The 16,182-nt window shown below is 36.9% G+C and overlaps 1 protein-coding gene across 1 annotated transcript in view; it reads right to left on the minus strand.

The window, feature by feature from the left end:
- Positions 1–1,303: 1,303 nt before the first annotated feature.
- NFX1 (nuclear transcription factor, X-box binding 1) overlaps positions 1,304–16,182 on the minus strand; it is a 76,865-nt gene continuing 61,986 nt past the window's right edge. Inside the window, exons 22-24 of the mRNA XM_050890667.1 lie at positions 13,999–14,144; positions 6,757–6,858; positions 1,304–5,334 (exon numbers count right to left, since the gene is read on the minus strand). Of these exons, the coding sequence (XP_050746624.1) occupies positions 5,259–5,334; positions 6,757–6,858; positions 13,999–14,144 (324 nt within the window). The 3' untranslated portion in view covers positions 1,304–5,258. The remainder of the gene's footprint in view (positions 5,335–6,756; positions 6,859–13,998; positions 14,145–16,182) is intronic.

The raw sequence follows: 16,182 nt of genomic DNA on the forward strand, positions 1-16,182 counted from the left end.
GCATATTCAGCAGCAGATTTCGCCCACTGAACATGAAGGCGCACTCACCTATCCTTTGGCTGGAAGCTGGAAGGATCCACATGTTGCTACCTGCAACAGGGTCCTGTTAACACCAAAGGAATCCCAGAATCCTTCTGGGACCTGGCTTCTCCCAGGATAGCAGCAACGTGGTCTCCTTCCCTCTGCTCAAGAGGCTGCACTACTTCCTCCAAAAATCCTGAGATGAGAAAGACTAAGAAACCTGGTCTAGAGCTCAGGAGCATCCAAAATACAGCCCTTCTAAAGATACCCTTTCTAATGTCTCTGGCATTCTGGTTCATGGTTAAATAACAAGTGTATAGACATAAAAATTAGCACATCAACCATCTTATGAATTCAGCATCTTAGTAAAGGACGAGAACAGCATTTGTTAAGTAGCAAGGCTTCTGCTAGGAATTCAGCATCTACAAAGTCTAAAATACTCAAAAACCAACATCATTTGAACAGTAGTATCTATCTAAGCATTTTTTTGTTTGTTTTTAACCTAGTAGGGGACTGTTGTGACCATGTCATGACTTGAATGACTATTTCCAAACATGAACAAGATAAGTGAACAGAAAGCGAGATTGATTTGTCTGTTCTGCTGCCATTTGCACACACTGATAACGATGACATGTTTGGTCACCTTCTAGTCAATGACAGTCCTGAACTGAAGTGCAAGTATTCTTTTCAGGCAGAGATTTCCAATTAAGATCTGTTTTGCAATGCTTATATACCTGCAACATGCCATATTCATCCTTCAAAATATCCTGAAAAGAAAGTCCAAACTTACTGGCAGTTGAGGTAGTAAGACAAAAGGTTTTCAGCTGTCTTTCAAGAACTCTTCAATCTCAGATAATTTCTTGAACTTCTTTGAGCCATCTTGCACTCCATCTGAAATATCAGCTCAGGCTACTGTAATTTTTTGCTGCTATTCTTCATTTCTGTGGCTTTTGCTGTTGGAGATGCATTACTTGGTACTATAAAAGTTTCAGGAGGAAGCAGTTCAAATAATTTCAAACTTCTGATTTTCAGGCTGTTTGCTTTTTGAGTCTCCCTGCCATCTACTGAACTGTGTTGGCAAAGTTTTCACCCACCCCACCCCCCCACAACATTTGTCATCTTAAATTTGTCTTCTTAAATCTAACGCCCACAGGAGCTTTTAAGTGACATTAGTCCTCACTTCCCACCCCTGCTGCTGCCCTCGCCCCATACCACTCTTTACAGTCACCATTACAATTGAACAGTGGGCAAACAACAATGAAGGGACAATGAGTTAAAATCATACATTTTATTGCCAAGTAGCATTTAGGCTGACATAGTAAAGGATTTTTCAGATAACCAAAATGTACATTTCTATTCAGAAAATTATCTCTCCTGTACTTCTGAATCCCAAGAAGGTAGCAAGCGGGTAATCCTTACTCTCCATTTCCTGGGGAGTCTTTACTTGCTTCATTCCCCTTACAGCATTCATTTAAAATCACTTCAAATCCAGGAAATCACACCTCATATTTCAAAATTTGAGGAAAAGGACTCCCCAAACTTCCATTTAAATCTTTATTGTTCCTCTGTGATATTTCAGTCTTCCAACTTTGGAATATCAAAAAAAAGCTTGCGAACAATTCCAAAGCACTGAACTTTCAACTTAGGTTTATTTCAGGTTTATAAAGAAAGTAATTTTATACCAGTAACTTGAAAAAATCAAGTAAAATATAAAACTTTCAACAAATAACTTAAGAATAAGTGTTTTAGAACAATTTTACTTTGCTCATTTCATTATGCGGCAGATACTGTACAAAACTGCCACAGAAACAGTGGTATTGAAGTCTACTTACGCATCTTACACAACTTTAGGTTAAACCCAAGCACTGAATATTCAGAGCACTTTAAACATGTTAAACAATATAGACTGGTAATAGCACAGCCCAAATGCTAAAGTATCTGCCTAGTTTATACACAATTTTAAAAGCACTTCATGAAGTTGCATGAATTCCAACTGACATCACATAATTTATTTCAAAAGATGCTTATTGCAGAGTACTTTTTTCAACTAAATTTACAAGAAACAATATTATTCTTAGGGCTGTGGAAAATGACTAGCATATCAAAGCTTAAGTCTTGGTTCCAGTGATGTCAATAGGATTTTTGCTACTGACTTCACTGATGCAAAGATTTCTTTTATCCACTCATTCTTCTATTAGATAAAAGGTGTAAAGGCCAGCTCAGATTTACAAAATAGCTATTTGAAAAATATTTCCATGAGGCACACGTGCAATATGAAGATGAGTTATCACAGATATCAAAACTACAGTCTTTAGTACTATTCCATATGAAAGTCACAGATACATTGCAGCAAAAGCAAACCAGAACAGAGAGGAGAGCACCACTGTTAAACTTTGCTCAGTTCCTTCTTAAGGCTATGTAACTGTGTTCTGGGAAGAAAGACATCAATACTTTCTTTTTGGTATTACTTTCCTGGGTAAATGTACGGTATCGTGTTTTTAACGAAGTTATTAAAATGCATTTCAAAATAAATGTTTCTGTACATATGACTTACTTCATAACTTCAGATATATTCCAACAGCCATGATTTAGAGATGTGTAACATACAGATCTATAAAAATGTTTTAACATTCATGTAGTTGAGGTTTAGTGATGAGAATTATGACTTTTCAGTATGAACAGATTCAGTAATAATTATTAGTCTCATCTTGAGAAGCTGAAGATTACCTGGGTTTTCATATTAAAAGCAGTGGCAGAATACTTGACTGCTGAAGTGCATCTCACCAAGGTTCACATTTTTATGTTAAAGCCATAATCTGATAAAAATTCCAAAGAGTAGACCTAAATATAATGCTACTAAAACCTTTTAAGTTTTAAATTTCAAATCAGAGGTGCAAATGTGAAGTTTTAGCTATATTCATGTGAAACTGTGTGAAAAGTTAATAGGCTTCAGCTTTATTCCATTTATTATCAACTAAATCACTTTGGTTTTCTGTAAGGTTAGGTCTACCTATGGTATACCAACTGCGTGTGCTCCAGTGTATGTGCATCTAACTTTATACTCTCAGCTCACCAGACGTGTGTGCCAGCTCCTGTCCAGAACCTACCTTTGCGGTATAACTATGTACATTCTCCCTAGCAGGTGTTACTAGCTTGAAAACAGAGCTATATTAACATAGCTCTGAGTTTCAAAACCAGAATTAGCCTTTGTCTGGCCACATTGAGCTGGCACTTGTCTGCAAGCACTGGAATAGATACACGCCTCACAATGAAGGGATTGAATACATTCCTGGAAAGATGCCGAGCAACTTATTTCTTCAGCTGAGCTTAGCAAAGCAGTACACCTTGTAGAATCAAACATTAATTTGCTTAAGAAATTAAGGGCAATATAAGCTATGTTAATTTATTTTTCATTTCTGTTCACAAAATATTAGACAAAAAAGGTAAAACCAATTTAAACCACTACATGCAAATTAAAAGCCTACACACTCTTGAGGGCTGAGAATCCTCCTGGTAACTGTTCTACCTGAAGCATATGCATTTCAAATGTTTAGAAACATTTAAGACTGCAGATTTTTATGTGAAATAATAAGCTCCTACAGACATAGGCAATAACAGCATGCATTTTTATTTTCAAAACATTTTGGGGGACAGATATGGTCTGTGAGTTTGCTGCTCATTCTTCCATGTTTCACAAGCTGTTCAAGATGAAATGTAGCCACAGAATGCTTCACAGATAAGGCTCAGGGTTGTGTGACAACTATAAGTGAACCTAAGCATGGATAACTGCCTTCTATTTTCTTGGCATCAAATCTCACACTACACCGTAGTGAGCTCGTTGAAAAATAAATCATCAACAAGTCTTCTGCTAGATCTGTTTCTTCATTATGCTAAGCCCCTTTTAGCAACAGCCTCTGATGCTGTACAGGGGACTCACCTCTAGTGCTACATGTAGCCAGCCACAAGGAACAAGAAACAGAGTGCATCAGTGTCAGAGTTACTAAAGCTATTATTTCAAAAAACCTTCTTCTCAAGTGAACGGATATTACTCAAATTCAGAGCTGTGCCAGCTCTTCTGATCAGACCTACGATCTCCTCTCCCAGAGAGCTACTCACCTACCTTAACTCATCATCTGGAAACAATTCACCATCTATGAGACCACTTTGGTGTCTTTCACTGTTTAAATCATCATTCCATTTTGTTTATGGCATCTCCCATAAAACAAAGATCTTCCATTGCCAAACAGTTTAGACAGATGGTCTTATAAATTTTACAAATATTGTTCCAAATTCATAACATACTTAAACCAAACTTCACACATTCACCTGAAGCTTGCACAGTACAGAAAAAGATTATAAACCCCCAATAAAACCATGCAAAAAAAACCCCAGAAGACCATCAAGCTAACATATCTAAATACAAATTAAACCAAATAGAACACCAAAATAATATATAAAGTCTGATTTTGTTCAAGGTCTTGAATAACAAAGTATTGATAATTTTCTTGTGTTGTTTTTTTTGGGGTGGGGTCTTTTTTGGTTGGTTTTTTGTTGTTGTTGGGTTTTTTGTTTTGTTTTGTTTGTATGTTTGTTTTGGTTTTTTACACATCAAATTTGAGATAAGGCAAAACAAGTCTTAATTCCCCACCTTCCCCAAATCCTGGTTCTTCAGATACCAAAAGGAGTCTGTGCTCTTAATGGGCATTTAGTGTATATATTCATACTTAGACTAAATTTTATATTTCCTTCCATGTAGAAGAGTAACTCAAATTCCCAAATTTACCACATTAACACAAAAGTGAATTAATAAAATATGAAAACACTAGCAATATTCCCATCAGTGTTTTTAACACAGATTATTTCTGGTCCATTTTAAGTTGTATGAGATACGTCAAAATAAATCTTTTGAGTTCTTACTACCCTCAAAAATATATTTGATTACCAGTTCTCTCACTTTAAAGGCATCAGTGGAAATCTACATCATTCTGACAGCACATTAGATAAAAAATTGCACCAAACCCAGATTTAAAAAGCTATACTACTGTTAGGTATTTTGCAGTTACGTAAACTGTAAAAATGCATAACTTTTTAAAGTATCACAATCAATCTAACTTTAGATGTTAAACCATGAATATGCTGAACAACTGATCATTTGACAGATAACCAAAAAGTGCCTCACACAATAACTTAGTATCTTCACCTCTAAGCTTCTGTATCATAATTCTACATCAATCACTTCAGTCCTGGACATCAAAGTAGTCAATTACTGGCTCTTCTTTTAATGGTTTGGATAAACCACTGTTTCCACTGCTCCTGAAATTATAAGAATATTAGATGTTACTCACCCACATGAAAAAGAAGATACAAAGTAAACTGAAATCACAAACTCCCATAATGTCTCAGTGTGCACATGCACACTGCATTGGTAAATGGCATACATTTCTAAATTATGTTTTAATGGAAGTACCTTAATGCTCCAGAAAGCCTCCTAAATACCATTTACTGGTAATATTTATTACAAAAACAATACTGTACTGAAGACTAAATGTTCAACATGCCTTTTTAAAAGAAAGAGCCAAAGAAATACTGTTGAAGTGAGTTGATGATCAAATCTGTTCGCTTTTAAAAGCAAGAGTAACAAAAAATATATGGTAATACCAAATCCAAACACTGTAAAGATTTTTTCCATAAGACAGTATGAGATCTTCCAGAAGATTTTGCAGAATTAAGCATTCTAAAGAAATTTCACTTCCAGTAATTAAAAATAAATGGCTAAAGCCCTTTTTAAATTTCATTTTGCCACATAACCCCCTTTCACTAGCGTCACTGAAGACAGGAATCCCACAGAAGTAAGTGAAAATAAAGAGTAACAACCTTTTTAAAATTCACATTGAGTTACATCGTAAGCAGTCATTTTAGACATGTGTTTTGCTCTAGATGCTTAGTTCTGAAACAATTTAAATTTTCTCAGAACAGCCTACTTTGTATTCCAGTAGCACCTTAAACACCCAATAGCTACTGCAATAGTTACTGCAAAATTAAGCTGTCCCTTTCTGCAAATGGTACTTAACAAAACATGATTTCAAATGCTAATTTGGAAATAACTTGGGGGAAAAAAAAGTTCTGAAAGGTAAACCTGAACAAAGAATAAGCCATCCATGAAAAAAATTCGTAACTATGAGATGACTACAGGTACCTGAAGCTGGCAGGTCATACAAAATAAAGACTGTTCTATTAGACTATTCACCAACAAGCCTTATATATGCCATCTTCAGTAGTTTTCACTATCTGAGAAAAATGGTAGTTTGCCTTTAGCCAACTGTGTAGTCATATCTACACAAGAAAAATACATTTACTACCTGTCCAAATAAATAATTTTATGCCAGTAAGACATTACTCTTTTACATAGAACAGTTAAAGGTAAAAAACATCCCCAAACCTCCAAAACAGCCATCTCTTCCCAACTATCTAATCTTTATTAAAAAATTTTTTAAAAGTCCACAATATTTGTTATATTACTACTCCTATACCACAGTCAAGCCTACATTTTCTTAGCACTTCATTTCAGGTTTACTTCTGTGGAAAGAAAATCTTAGTGAAGGCTGCAAGCTCCAAAGCTGTGTGCGGGTTGGGAAAACAATGAAACAGGGAGTATAAATTTGAAGCTCAGGAACACTATCCTCAGGTAACTCAGCACAAAATTGGAGAATACTGTTTTAAAAACAAATTCCTTACTTATCTGTTTGTTTGTAATGAGGAATAGGAGGTGGAGGCCTGCTCTGCATTTCTTTATCTAGCACAGAAGTTAAGGTATTGCTTGGACAAATGGATTTCCCTCTAGAGAAATAAAAGAAAGGTTATTTAATTCAATAGGCAATTATATTCATTAAGAAGTTTGGGCAAAAGTTACATTTGTAAGTAGCAGTTCTGGTGTCAGAGTTCATTCTCATATACTTAAATTATCTATTCAAATATTTAATTTTCCAACCACAGAGACCAATAGTGTGCAAAGTCCATTTTCATTACCAAGAACAAGATATCCAGTATTCTAAATGTCTCTTGATCACTGTCTATAAAAGATGCAGAAGTGGCTTACTAGATCTGAGTGTTGGTGCCCAGACTCCTTCCTTTCTGCATGGGAAGTGCACAACTCCTTTCTACTATGAAATGCACAACATGATCAACTGTTAAAATACCAAAAATGCAATACTTGCATTCTAGGGCAACATATATCTGTTCTTTCACAGAACAGATATAAGATCTGAAGCAACAACTTAATAGCTTAACTTGGCATCATGTGAACACAGTTCACTGCGTCTTCACAGCGTATTATCTAATGTTTTGGAAACATGTTCTTAAACTCTGGCAGTAAGTCATGTTAAACTTGTTTATCACTCTGCTCTCAAAGTAGCCCTGCTAGGCAACACTCTCCCAGGAACAATGCAGCAACACTGCCTCTTCCTTGTCAGCTAGCCCAGGTGAACAAGATCAGAAAAATAACATTATGCATGAGGGAAAAAAAAAAAAAAAAAAAAAAAAGAAAAAATCAGCTCTTCCTGCCCTCCACACTAGTTACAATCTGTTATGTGATCACAACCCCACAATGAAGCACCCCACTTGCATTGCAGATGGGACAAGCACAAGGGCCACCCTGTGGCTGTGATGCAGGGCAGGATTTTTTCCAATACAGGAGAACAGTGTACTTTAGCATGTATATTTATACGCTTTAGGCATATATTGGCTGTGAATCACACTCAACTTCAGTATGGCAGTCCATGCCCAAAGGCTGTACTGGCTGGAGAAGGAGGAAGGATATTTAAAAACAAAACAAAACAAAACCAAAAACAAACCAACCAACCAAAAAACCCACCAAACCAAAAACACCTAACCAGAAAGATTGTTCCAAAAAGGTATCTAATAAAAAAAAAAAATATCCAAATAATTACCAAACACACTATATCTCTAATAGGCTGTGGAGATGTCTTAAAATTTCCTATAAATTCATGAGCCACTTTCAAGAGTGAGCTTGCTTTATTTTAATTTCCAGTCACTGTTACGATTTAACCACAAGACTGAAAAACCTTCCACTATCAGCATCTTTTCCATTCAGAGTTTCTTTTTCATCTTTTCTGGGGGCAAGTACGTTGAATAAATTAAAATCCTTAAACCTTGTCAAGGTCAATTTCTTACCATTCTTGCACTTTCTTCTAAACCCATGCTACTGACATTTTAAGACCGAACTACTTCTGGTACACTAAACTGGATTGCTTTCCTATTTCTATCTGAATGGTTTATATTGGATATTAGGAAAAATTTCTTCACCAAAAGGGTTATCAAGCATTGGAACTGGCTCCCCAGGGAAGTGGCTGAGTTGCCATCCCTGGAGGTATTTAAAAGACATGTACACATGGTATTTAGGGATGTGATTTAGTGGTGGAATTGGTAGTGTTAATTAATGGTTGGACTCTATGATCTTAAGGGTCTTTTTCAACCTAAATGATTCTATGTCAATCACTAAATAATGTTTCCTCCTTGTTTATTTTATTCATGAACTTTTAAATAAACTCCTCCCAGAACAGAGTCCTCTAGACCATGAGATTCTCTGTGTTTACTAATCACATTAAATTCCTACTTTCAAGTTCATCTTGTTCAAAATTACATTTCAAATAGTGAAAAATGCTGCAAAATGATGGCTTGTGTATTGTTATAATTCCAGAAATGTGTATGTGTTAAGAGTTCCATGGTTTGTCACATACTTGGTATTTCATATTTTTCCCCACCTCCCTCAGAGCTCTAAGCAGTTGAAATCTCATATCAGTACACAGATGAACACTAGATTCTATTTCAGAGCTTAAAAAGATTAAGTATTTGTCTTATTTCCATCATATTTGTCTTATTTCCATCATGTCTTGTTTCCATCACTTCTGAAAATATAATGGCCAATTCCTGTGATATTGTGGCAACACAGATGAAAAACTCCACAACATTTTCAAGTTAAGTCAGAAGCCCACTAAAATATGAAGTGATGATCCCTGACCCCATTTCAGTATTGTTTTAAACTGAGTACTGACAGCCTGTTCAAATGAACTGCAAAATCTTGCATACATAGGTCATCAATTCAAAAAGTGTCCCCATCTCCCCAACACTGGAATTATTCATTATTTGGAAAAAAAAAGTTACTTGCCACTGACCATAATTTTCTCAAGATTTATTATGTTTACATGTACATTCTAACAGCAAGTATATTGGTGTCGTATCAGTTGAGAACAGCTAATTTTCCCCTCTTGTATAAAACGGGTAAAAACTCCTCCTCTCCTTTAGCTCCAAGCCTGGCATATAAAGCCAAATGCTCCCACTGTCATTTCAGTTACCTCTCAACTGTAGAGCTCTACCTGAAAAGACTAAAAGAGGAGATGGGAGAATATTTTGTTGTCTTCCTGCATTTTTATAAACTGTGGTGTGCAAAAACACGGAGACCCAATTGACTGGAGGTAAATAGGCAAAAAAAAGAAAGGCTAGAAAGGCCTTCACAAGCAAAGTAAGGTGCCTGTCTTCACTCTAAAACATCAGGCTAAATCTCTTTTGTGTAGTAAAAAAAGAAAATAAATGAGAGTTCTGGAATGCAGAAAACAGAACACTTGGAAGAATACATGTGCACTTATTTCTACAATTAGCTAAAAAAAAAAAAAAAAAAAAAATAATCTTACGAGAAAAGAGAATGTTCCCGCATTCCAAGAAAGTAAATACAGCAGCTCTGCCCTAAAGTGAAATGTTCCCAGGATGTAGAGGGTTAATATATCAAACCTTTAAAAATGAGGAGGGATCAAAGCCTTGTGGACAGTTAGAGGAGATCCTGGAACTAAATTTGTTTTGGTCACATCAAGGCCTAGCCCTGTTTTTGCTTCGACAAGATTCAGTGTCCCTCCAAAAAAACCCAGAAGAGATATGCAGACTGTCCAGCCATGAAACCACAGAGGCTTTAGAGATGAAAATCTATCAACTCACACTCAAGCAAAACATACAGCACTTCCTGTATACCTTGGTGACACACAGGACAATACCAGACTGACTCCAATCTCCCCAAAATTCTGTGAATATTTCTATTCATTGGTTTAAAAAAAAAACAACAACAAAACCAAAAAAACCAGCCAATCATATTCAGCTCACCTGGAAGAAAACCAAACAACTGAATTCAACTAAATAGGTGTACAACAGAAAAAAAACCCTTGACTAATTAATTGCCAGAAAGGAGAAAGAAAGCAGACCCTCCCTTCCTGCTAATGTAAATCATGGTTATCTATCATCAGTTGTAACAGAACTGTGGAGATGGAACCAAAAGGCTCTGCAAGTACTCTGGACATTTTGATATGAAAGTTGCCATTCTTCATTCTATTAACTTACTCTCAAAGTAAGGAAAAAAGACAACTGGCTGCCCCAAGCAACAAAGATGAGATGACAAATTTTTAACAGCACTGCAGGGAAAAGCAAGGAGAACATAAGTACTTGCTGACTATAAGGCACTGGTAGTGCTGACAGGATGGCCTGTTGTATAAAACTGAACTGCGGAAATCAGAACTCAAACTTATCTTCTCCTTAAAGACTGGAAGTTCAATTTTCATAACTCCAGGATGGATCAGCATTGATCTGTTTTGGTATGAACTACTACAAAATTCTTTGCCCACTAATCTGTCCAGAACTGACTCCATATAGCCTTGCAATAATGATCCCTCAGCTTTCAGACAGAGCAGGTTTTTGTGAGAAGTGTCTCCAAAAGCTGATACAGTTTGGGTGGAATAATGAAGCAAGTGGCTCTCAAACAATCTGCTGATTGTCTAGACTTCACATATCCTATGTCATAAGCTGTCAAGAGGCAACACATACTATTCTCAGGGCAAAAAATGTCAAGACTGAGGGAAAAATCGTAAGAGAGAGATGAAGCTCTTTTCTGGAGCAGGACTGCTGTTAAAACCACCTTGGCTGGTGACCTGTAGCATTATTTGTGCTTAAATTGCTCAAAAAGCCTTAGAGGTTAGAAGTGTTGAGATGCAGTCATTGGAAAAGGCCTTTGTGACTGCAAAGCAGGTAGGGAGAAAGTTAGCTTTTTCCTCATGGCAGAGGAGAAAACTCCTAGAGAGTGAAGGGCAGAATAAAAGTCCTTAAAGCTATAGAGTACCTTCAGGAAGTCATCAGAACTTCTGCAAAATTAGAAGTGAAGTTATTCCAGATACCAGAAAGGTTGCAGAGACAGTTAACTTTATTAAGTAAAATGAACTTGTACCTGGAGATCAAGTACTGAAATGTGCCCAGAAAAAATTAAAGAAGCCAAAGAATAATTCTGTTTCCTCAGAACATATAATTTCCTTTCAACCCTGCCACTGGGATGTACAGTTTTTGCCTTCTGTGATGCAACTGCCATGATCTGATAAGGGTGTTCCACGTAGTTACAGGGGTTTTAATTTCTTAAGGTCTTTGCTCTTGTTGGTCTTGTGTAGCCTGCAGCTAGATAACCACTCCTGAACTGTCTCCAGACTGACCTCATTGAAAGGAAACAAAATCCTGGGTGAAGAAGAATAATAGAGAACATGTCAATGAGACTGTGGCAGGATGTGGTTTTCTTGGTGAGAACAATGTGCAGGGACTCTGTCACCTTCCTGAAAAGTCCCCTTGTTTGTGAAGAGAGACTGACCCTATTGTTTTTCCTGGAAAGAACAGGAAAAGGATGGGTCTTACAGGGACAACTGTTCTCAAAAACACTTCCAGGATGTCTCAAGTCCATACAAGCTGCTTAAACACTGGTCACTACATAACAACAAGCAGACACCCCTTAACAGGCTCTGGCATCCAGAGTTATTTGTAGGAGGAGGAAATTCATATGAGTAAAAGACTTCAAGAAACCACTGACAAGTACAGCGAAGCGCATGTGTCAACTTGGAGAGGAAAGCCTTCTCCTTTTCACCATACCAGTCTGGACATTACCTTTGAAGCTGGTTCAAAAGGAATCTGGTATTGCAACTGCTCAAAAGATGGTGACTGCAAAGATGACCAACAGGGAAGCACGGAGAAGGGCACTTGCAAGGATTCACTCAGGGTCTTATACTTCAAACAACACCAGAACTGTAAATTCAGATCAACCTTGACAGTCAATACTGGGAATGCTCTCTATGTGGTTAGATATTGGCAATGCTGTACATCAGTGATTCTAATGCAGCTAATATGACCAACTCTTACTGATGTGGTGGAATGATGATGAGGGCAGGGGCTGAGGGCAAAGCAGATTTGTGGTGTTTGCTCCTAGATATCCAGAAGAGGAAGAAGTCCGGTTGGAAGAAGCTTTCTTAGCACCAAGGAGACTTTCTCACTCCTCTGACCAACCTGTATGGCGACATTACCACTTCAATGACACAATGGGGGAGTGCGAAGAGGAAGAATGGTCTCTTTGCCTAGTATCATTTTGAGTTATCTATACTCGGAGGAGCCCATAATACAAATCCATGGGAAATGCTGAGAACAGGATGAAACAAATGAATCAAACCATTTGGACTTTCTGGTGACTACTAGCCCCTGGACTTGAAGAAGCTGTTGTGAAATACTCAAAAATATCTTCCTGGAACTTGAGCTATGACTTGTCTGAGGCTTCAATGTCTTTTATGTCTTGAAGAAGTGGCAAATAAAAAGACAATGAAAAGAAGCATTGGATGAATCCAGTGAAATAAGAAACATTGCTATGAAGCTGAAGAATACTCTTAGTAGACCACTTGGTGTCTGTAAGAGTGGCAGAGGTGAAATAGCAGCATGTGCTTTCTGCACAGTACGCTGTTCCCTGAACAACACAAGGGAAGGAGCAAGTGTGCAATCTCTCCTAAAACCACAGAGGAAGGCCTCCCATTCTCAAGTTGCAGGATACACCTTCGTTTTTAAAGCATAGTCATCTGTCCTGCTCCTTTCTCTGACACTTCATCCTCTTCACTAATTTCTCATCCCAACCCCCCCATCTATTTCTTTTTCTTAAATAAGCTTTTTCAAATATGATCTCTTTTCTCACCTTCCTTTACTAGAAACAAAAAGAGTATCTTAAATTGTTTCATGGAAACAGAAAGGGGTATCAAAGTGGCACTCCCTCTCTTTTGGAAGAAATCAAGATTGCAGCTAAGCTACCAACCCATGAACAGGCGCAGGAGCAGCTCATGGCACTCTAGTAGCATGGAAGGTGACAGTCTTTTTATAACTACAGTCAGTATCTACAGTTAAAAACAACTGGTTGTCAAAGAACCACAATTTGACAGTGCTAAACTAAATATGCTGCTCACTGAGCAGCAGAACCAAGGAAGCCTTGATACCTGATTTGGGAAGCCTTCCCATACTATGTCTCCAGTGCAACCACCTTGCTTTTCCCCCAGCTATATTCTCGTCATTTCATTCTCTAATATGAACTGCATTCTGTGGGTCTTCTCCAAATATTTCCATTTTTGCTTAGAAATCTCTGCAATTTGCAGTAATTCCAGCTCCCTCTTTGTCCATTAACTAAATAGGGAGTATACTCTGTGGCAGGTTCAGATAGATGGAGAACAAGTAAGTTCCAATACCAGATTTTTTCAAGGAAGGTGCAAATTTAGATATGACTTCTCAACTCAGCAATTAGTTTTCATAAAATTTTATAACATTTATCATCTTTGATACCTCTATCAAATTTAACTGATGTCAAAAAGACAAAAAGTTACTGATAAGATGAACGGAAAACAGCCTTGCAAAATCTCTTCTTAGTTTTTATTTCTAATTGGGTTTTCTTCTCTGAAGATTTACTTGACTAGTGGAAATAGAAGCCTATGAAATTATCAATTTAAAAACTACTTTAAAAAAATTTGTACTGGAAGCATGTTGCAAATTGCATTGTAAAGAAACTCATTTCAATAAGTGATAAAAACATTCAATTATTTAAACTATAGTTAATAGATTTGAAAACAATAATGAATTACTTACTTCACTGCAGTGATAACAACATTACGCTTTGGTTCGTTGTCATAGCTCACACTTTCAATGCCATAAACCTGAGCTAATTCATGGATGATTCTGCGGTGATCTCTGTTCATTGGCGGGTAACAATGGCTCTTCTTTGTATGCTTGCCCTGATTAAAGAGAAAAGGTTAAAAAAAAGAAGAAAAAAAAAAAGGTAAAGTTTTCCTTCGGGGGGGCCAGGGGGAAGAAAAAAAGAAAAAAGAAAGTACTTCTATCTCTAAAATTTTGCAGCTATTACAAAGTTAGTGCCACAAATTGCTAACACCTCAGTATTGACAGAAAACTCATCTAAAAATGTCCATTTATTTCCCCAAAATTAAATTGTGTTCTCTATTGTTTCCATCACCTCAAAGTATACACACACACATATGTATCTTTTAAGTTTGAAATACAAATCCTGAATGTATCTACTCTACTTACATCCCAAAGAAGCAGTATAAAATTATTTTTTCTGAATTTTTATTTTTCAGAATTATCTGCCAATTTTGAATCAGATCTAATTTTATTTTTCAGACTGGCTTTGCAATGCACATATTGGAGATAGCTTCAAAGATGTCAGATTTATTTATCACTTCCCTCTACCAAAGAGGCTATTTACCTGCAAAATCTGCCACGTAATGGCATCAATAGACTTTTTATTAAATGAAAACAAAATTGTAGTTTTAATTTCAGTTAACAAAGACTGATAATGCTTGATTCGACACTGAGTGCTATATAAACAGTAAAAGAACAAACAAAAAAGCAGGGCCCTGCGAGCCCTGTCCTAATGGGTTGGGTGACTTCGTAACAGCAAATGCAGATGAGGATGCGACACTCAGTGCTTCAGTCTGCTTTAGGGACTCAAGACACTGCTTCAGCTTTTGCCTTGGTTGTCACCAACAAAGTGTTCTAGATCTTTGGGTCTACAGACAGGGTTCAAGGGGAAGACAAACTACCAGTAGTAGAATAACTTTGAGTCAGGGATTTCTGGAGAAATCCCAACCTATGCAAGTTCCTGGGACTGCAGACAGTGCATTTAAGGGTGCTGAGAGACCAGGACGATGTCCCACACTCTATCATCTCTGAAAGATTGTAGAGAATGGGGTAGGAACCCAATGACTAGAGAAGCATAATTGTTGCAACTATGCTAATGCAAAAAAAAAAAAAAGAAGAAAAACAACCCAAGAACTATGGGTTGATCAGCTACACTTCAAAGCCTGAGGAAAAATCATAGAGCAAGTTCTTTTAGAAGCCCTTTTTAGGTACATGAAGGAGAAGGTCCCTGGGAATAGTCAATGTGGATTTACAAAAGGTCAGTCACCTAATTAACATAAAGACCACGACATGTAATACAGCAAGATATACACTGGAGGTACATTGTAGCTACCCTGTAAACAGAGGGTTAATATCTGCCTCCTCTTAGATTGTAAAACAGTGAAGTTACAAATAGTAACTAGACCAGAAACTGTGGTCAATCATGTCCATAAGTCTTCAGGGTCATCACATGCTGTCAGGATATAATCTTTACTTAGCAATGAACAGTAATAAACCTCCCACCTATTACAACACTTCCAGCATATTGAATGAAGCATCTGAATGAAGAAAATCTACAGATTCTGTACCTATTTATGATGACTAGTAACGCTTGCTTTAAAAAAGTGGTGATGATTCCATGCTCAGAAAAACATCAGAATTTGTCTGTATGCAGACACAGCTGGATGATGTTTCCTGTCTTGTCTGCTTATATATATATACATATATCTCAATGATGACAACTCTGCTATGCTAGATGGGTACATACTGATGAGTCTAGGGGAACAGATGTTCACGAAGCAAGCAAAGTCATATAATGATAGATACAGCTGAACCATATTAATGCTAAAACTTGTAAGTATCAAAATTCTTTTTATTACTCATTTATTCAGTTAAGCTGAAGTTGGTATCTCCAAAGGCACAGTGCAAAAAATGAAAAAGTCAAAGTGAAATGTGTAAGCATAAGTAACAGTAATCAGTATGAAAGACATAGTACTGATACAGGCAGAGCTACCTGAATGCTCGATAGACTAGCATGCAAAATACTTTTAATACAAGTAAGTAAAGCTCTACATCTAGAAACAAAGAAAATAAGCCACATCTTTAGTCAGAAAGTGTTTAGGAGTCATGATAAAC

Source organism: Gymnogyps californianus, chromosome 2 (assembly GCF_018139145.2).
Source record: "Gymnogyps californianus isolate 813 chromosome 2, ASM1813914v2, whole genome shotgun sequence".
In the NCBI taxonomy this organism is placed as follows: domain Eukaryota; kingdom Metazoa; phylum Chordata; class Aves; order Accipitriformes; family Cathartidae; genus Gymnogyps; species Gymnogyps californianus.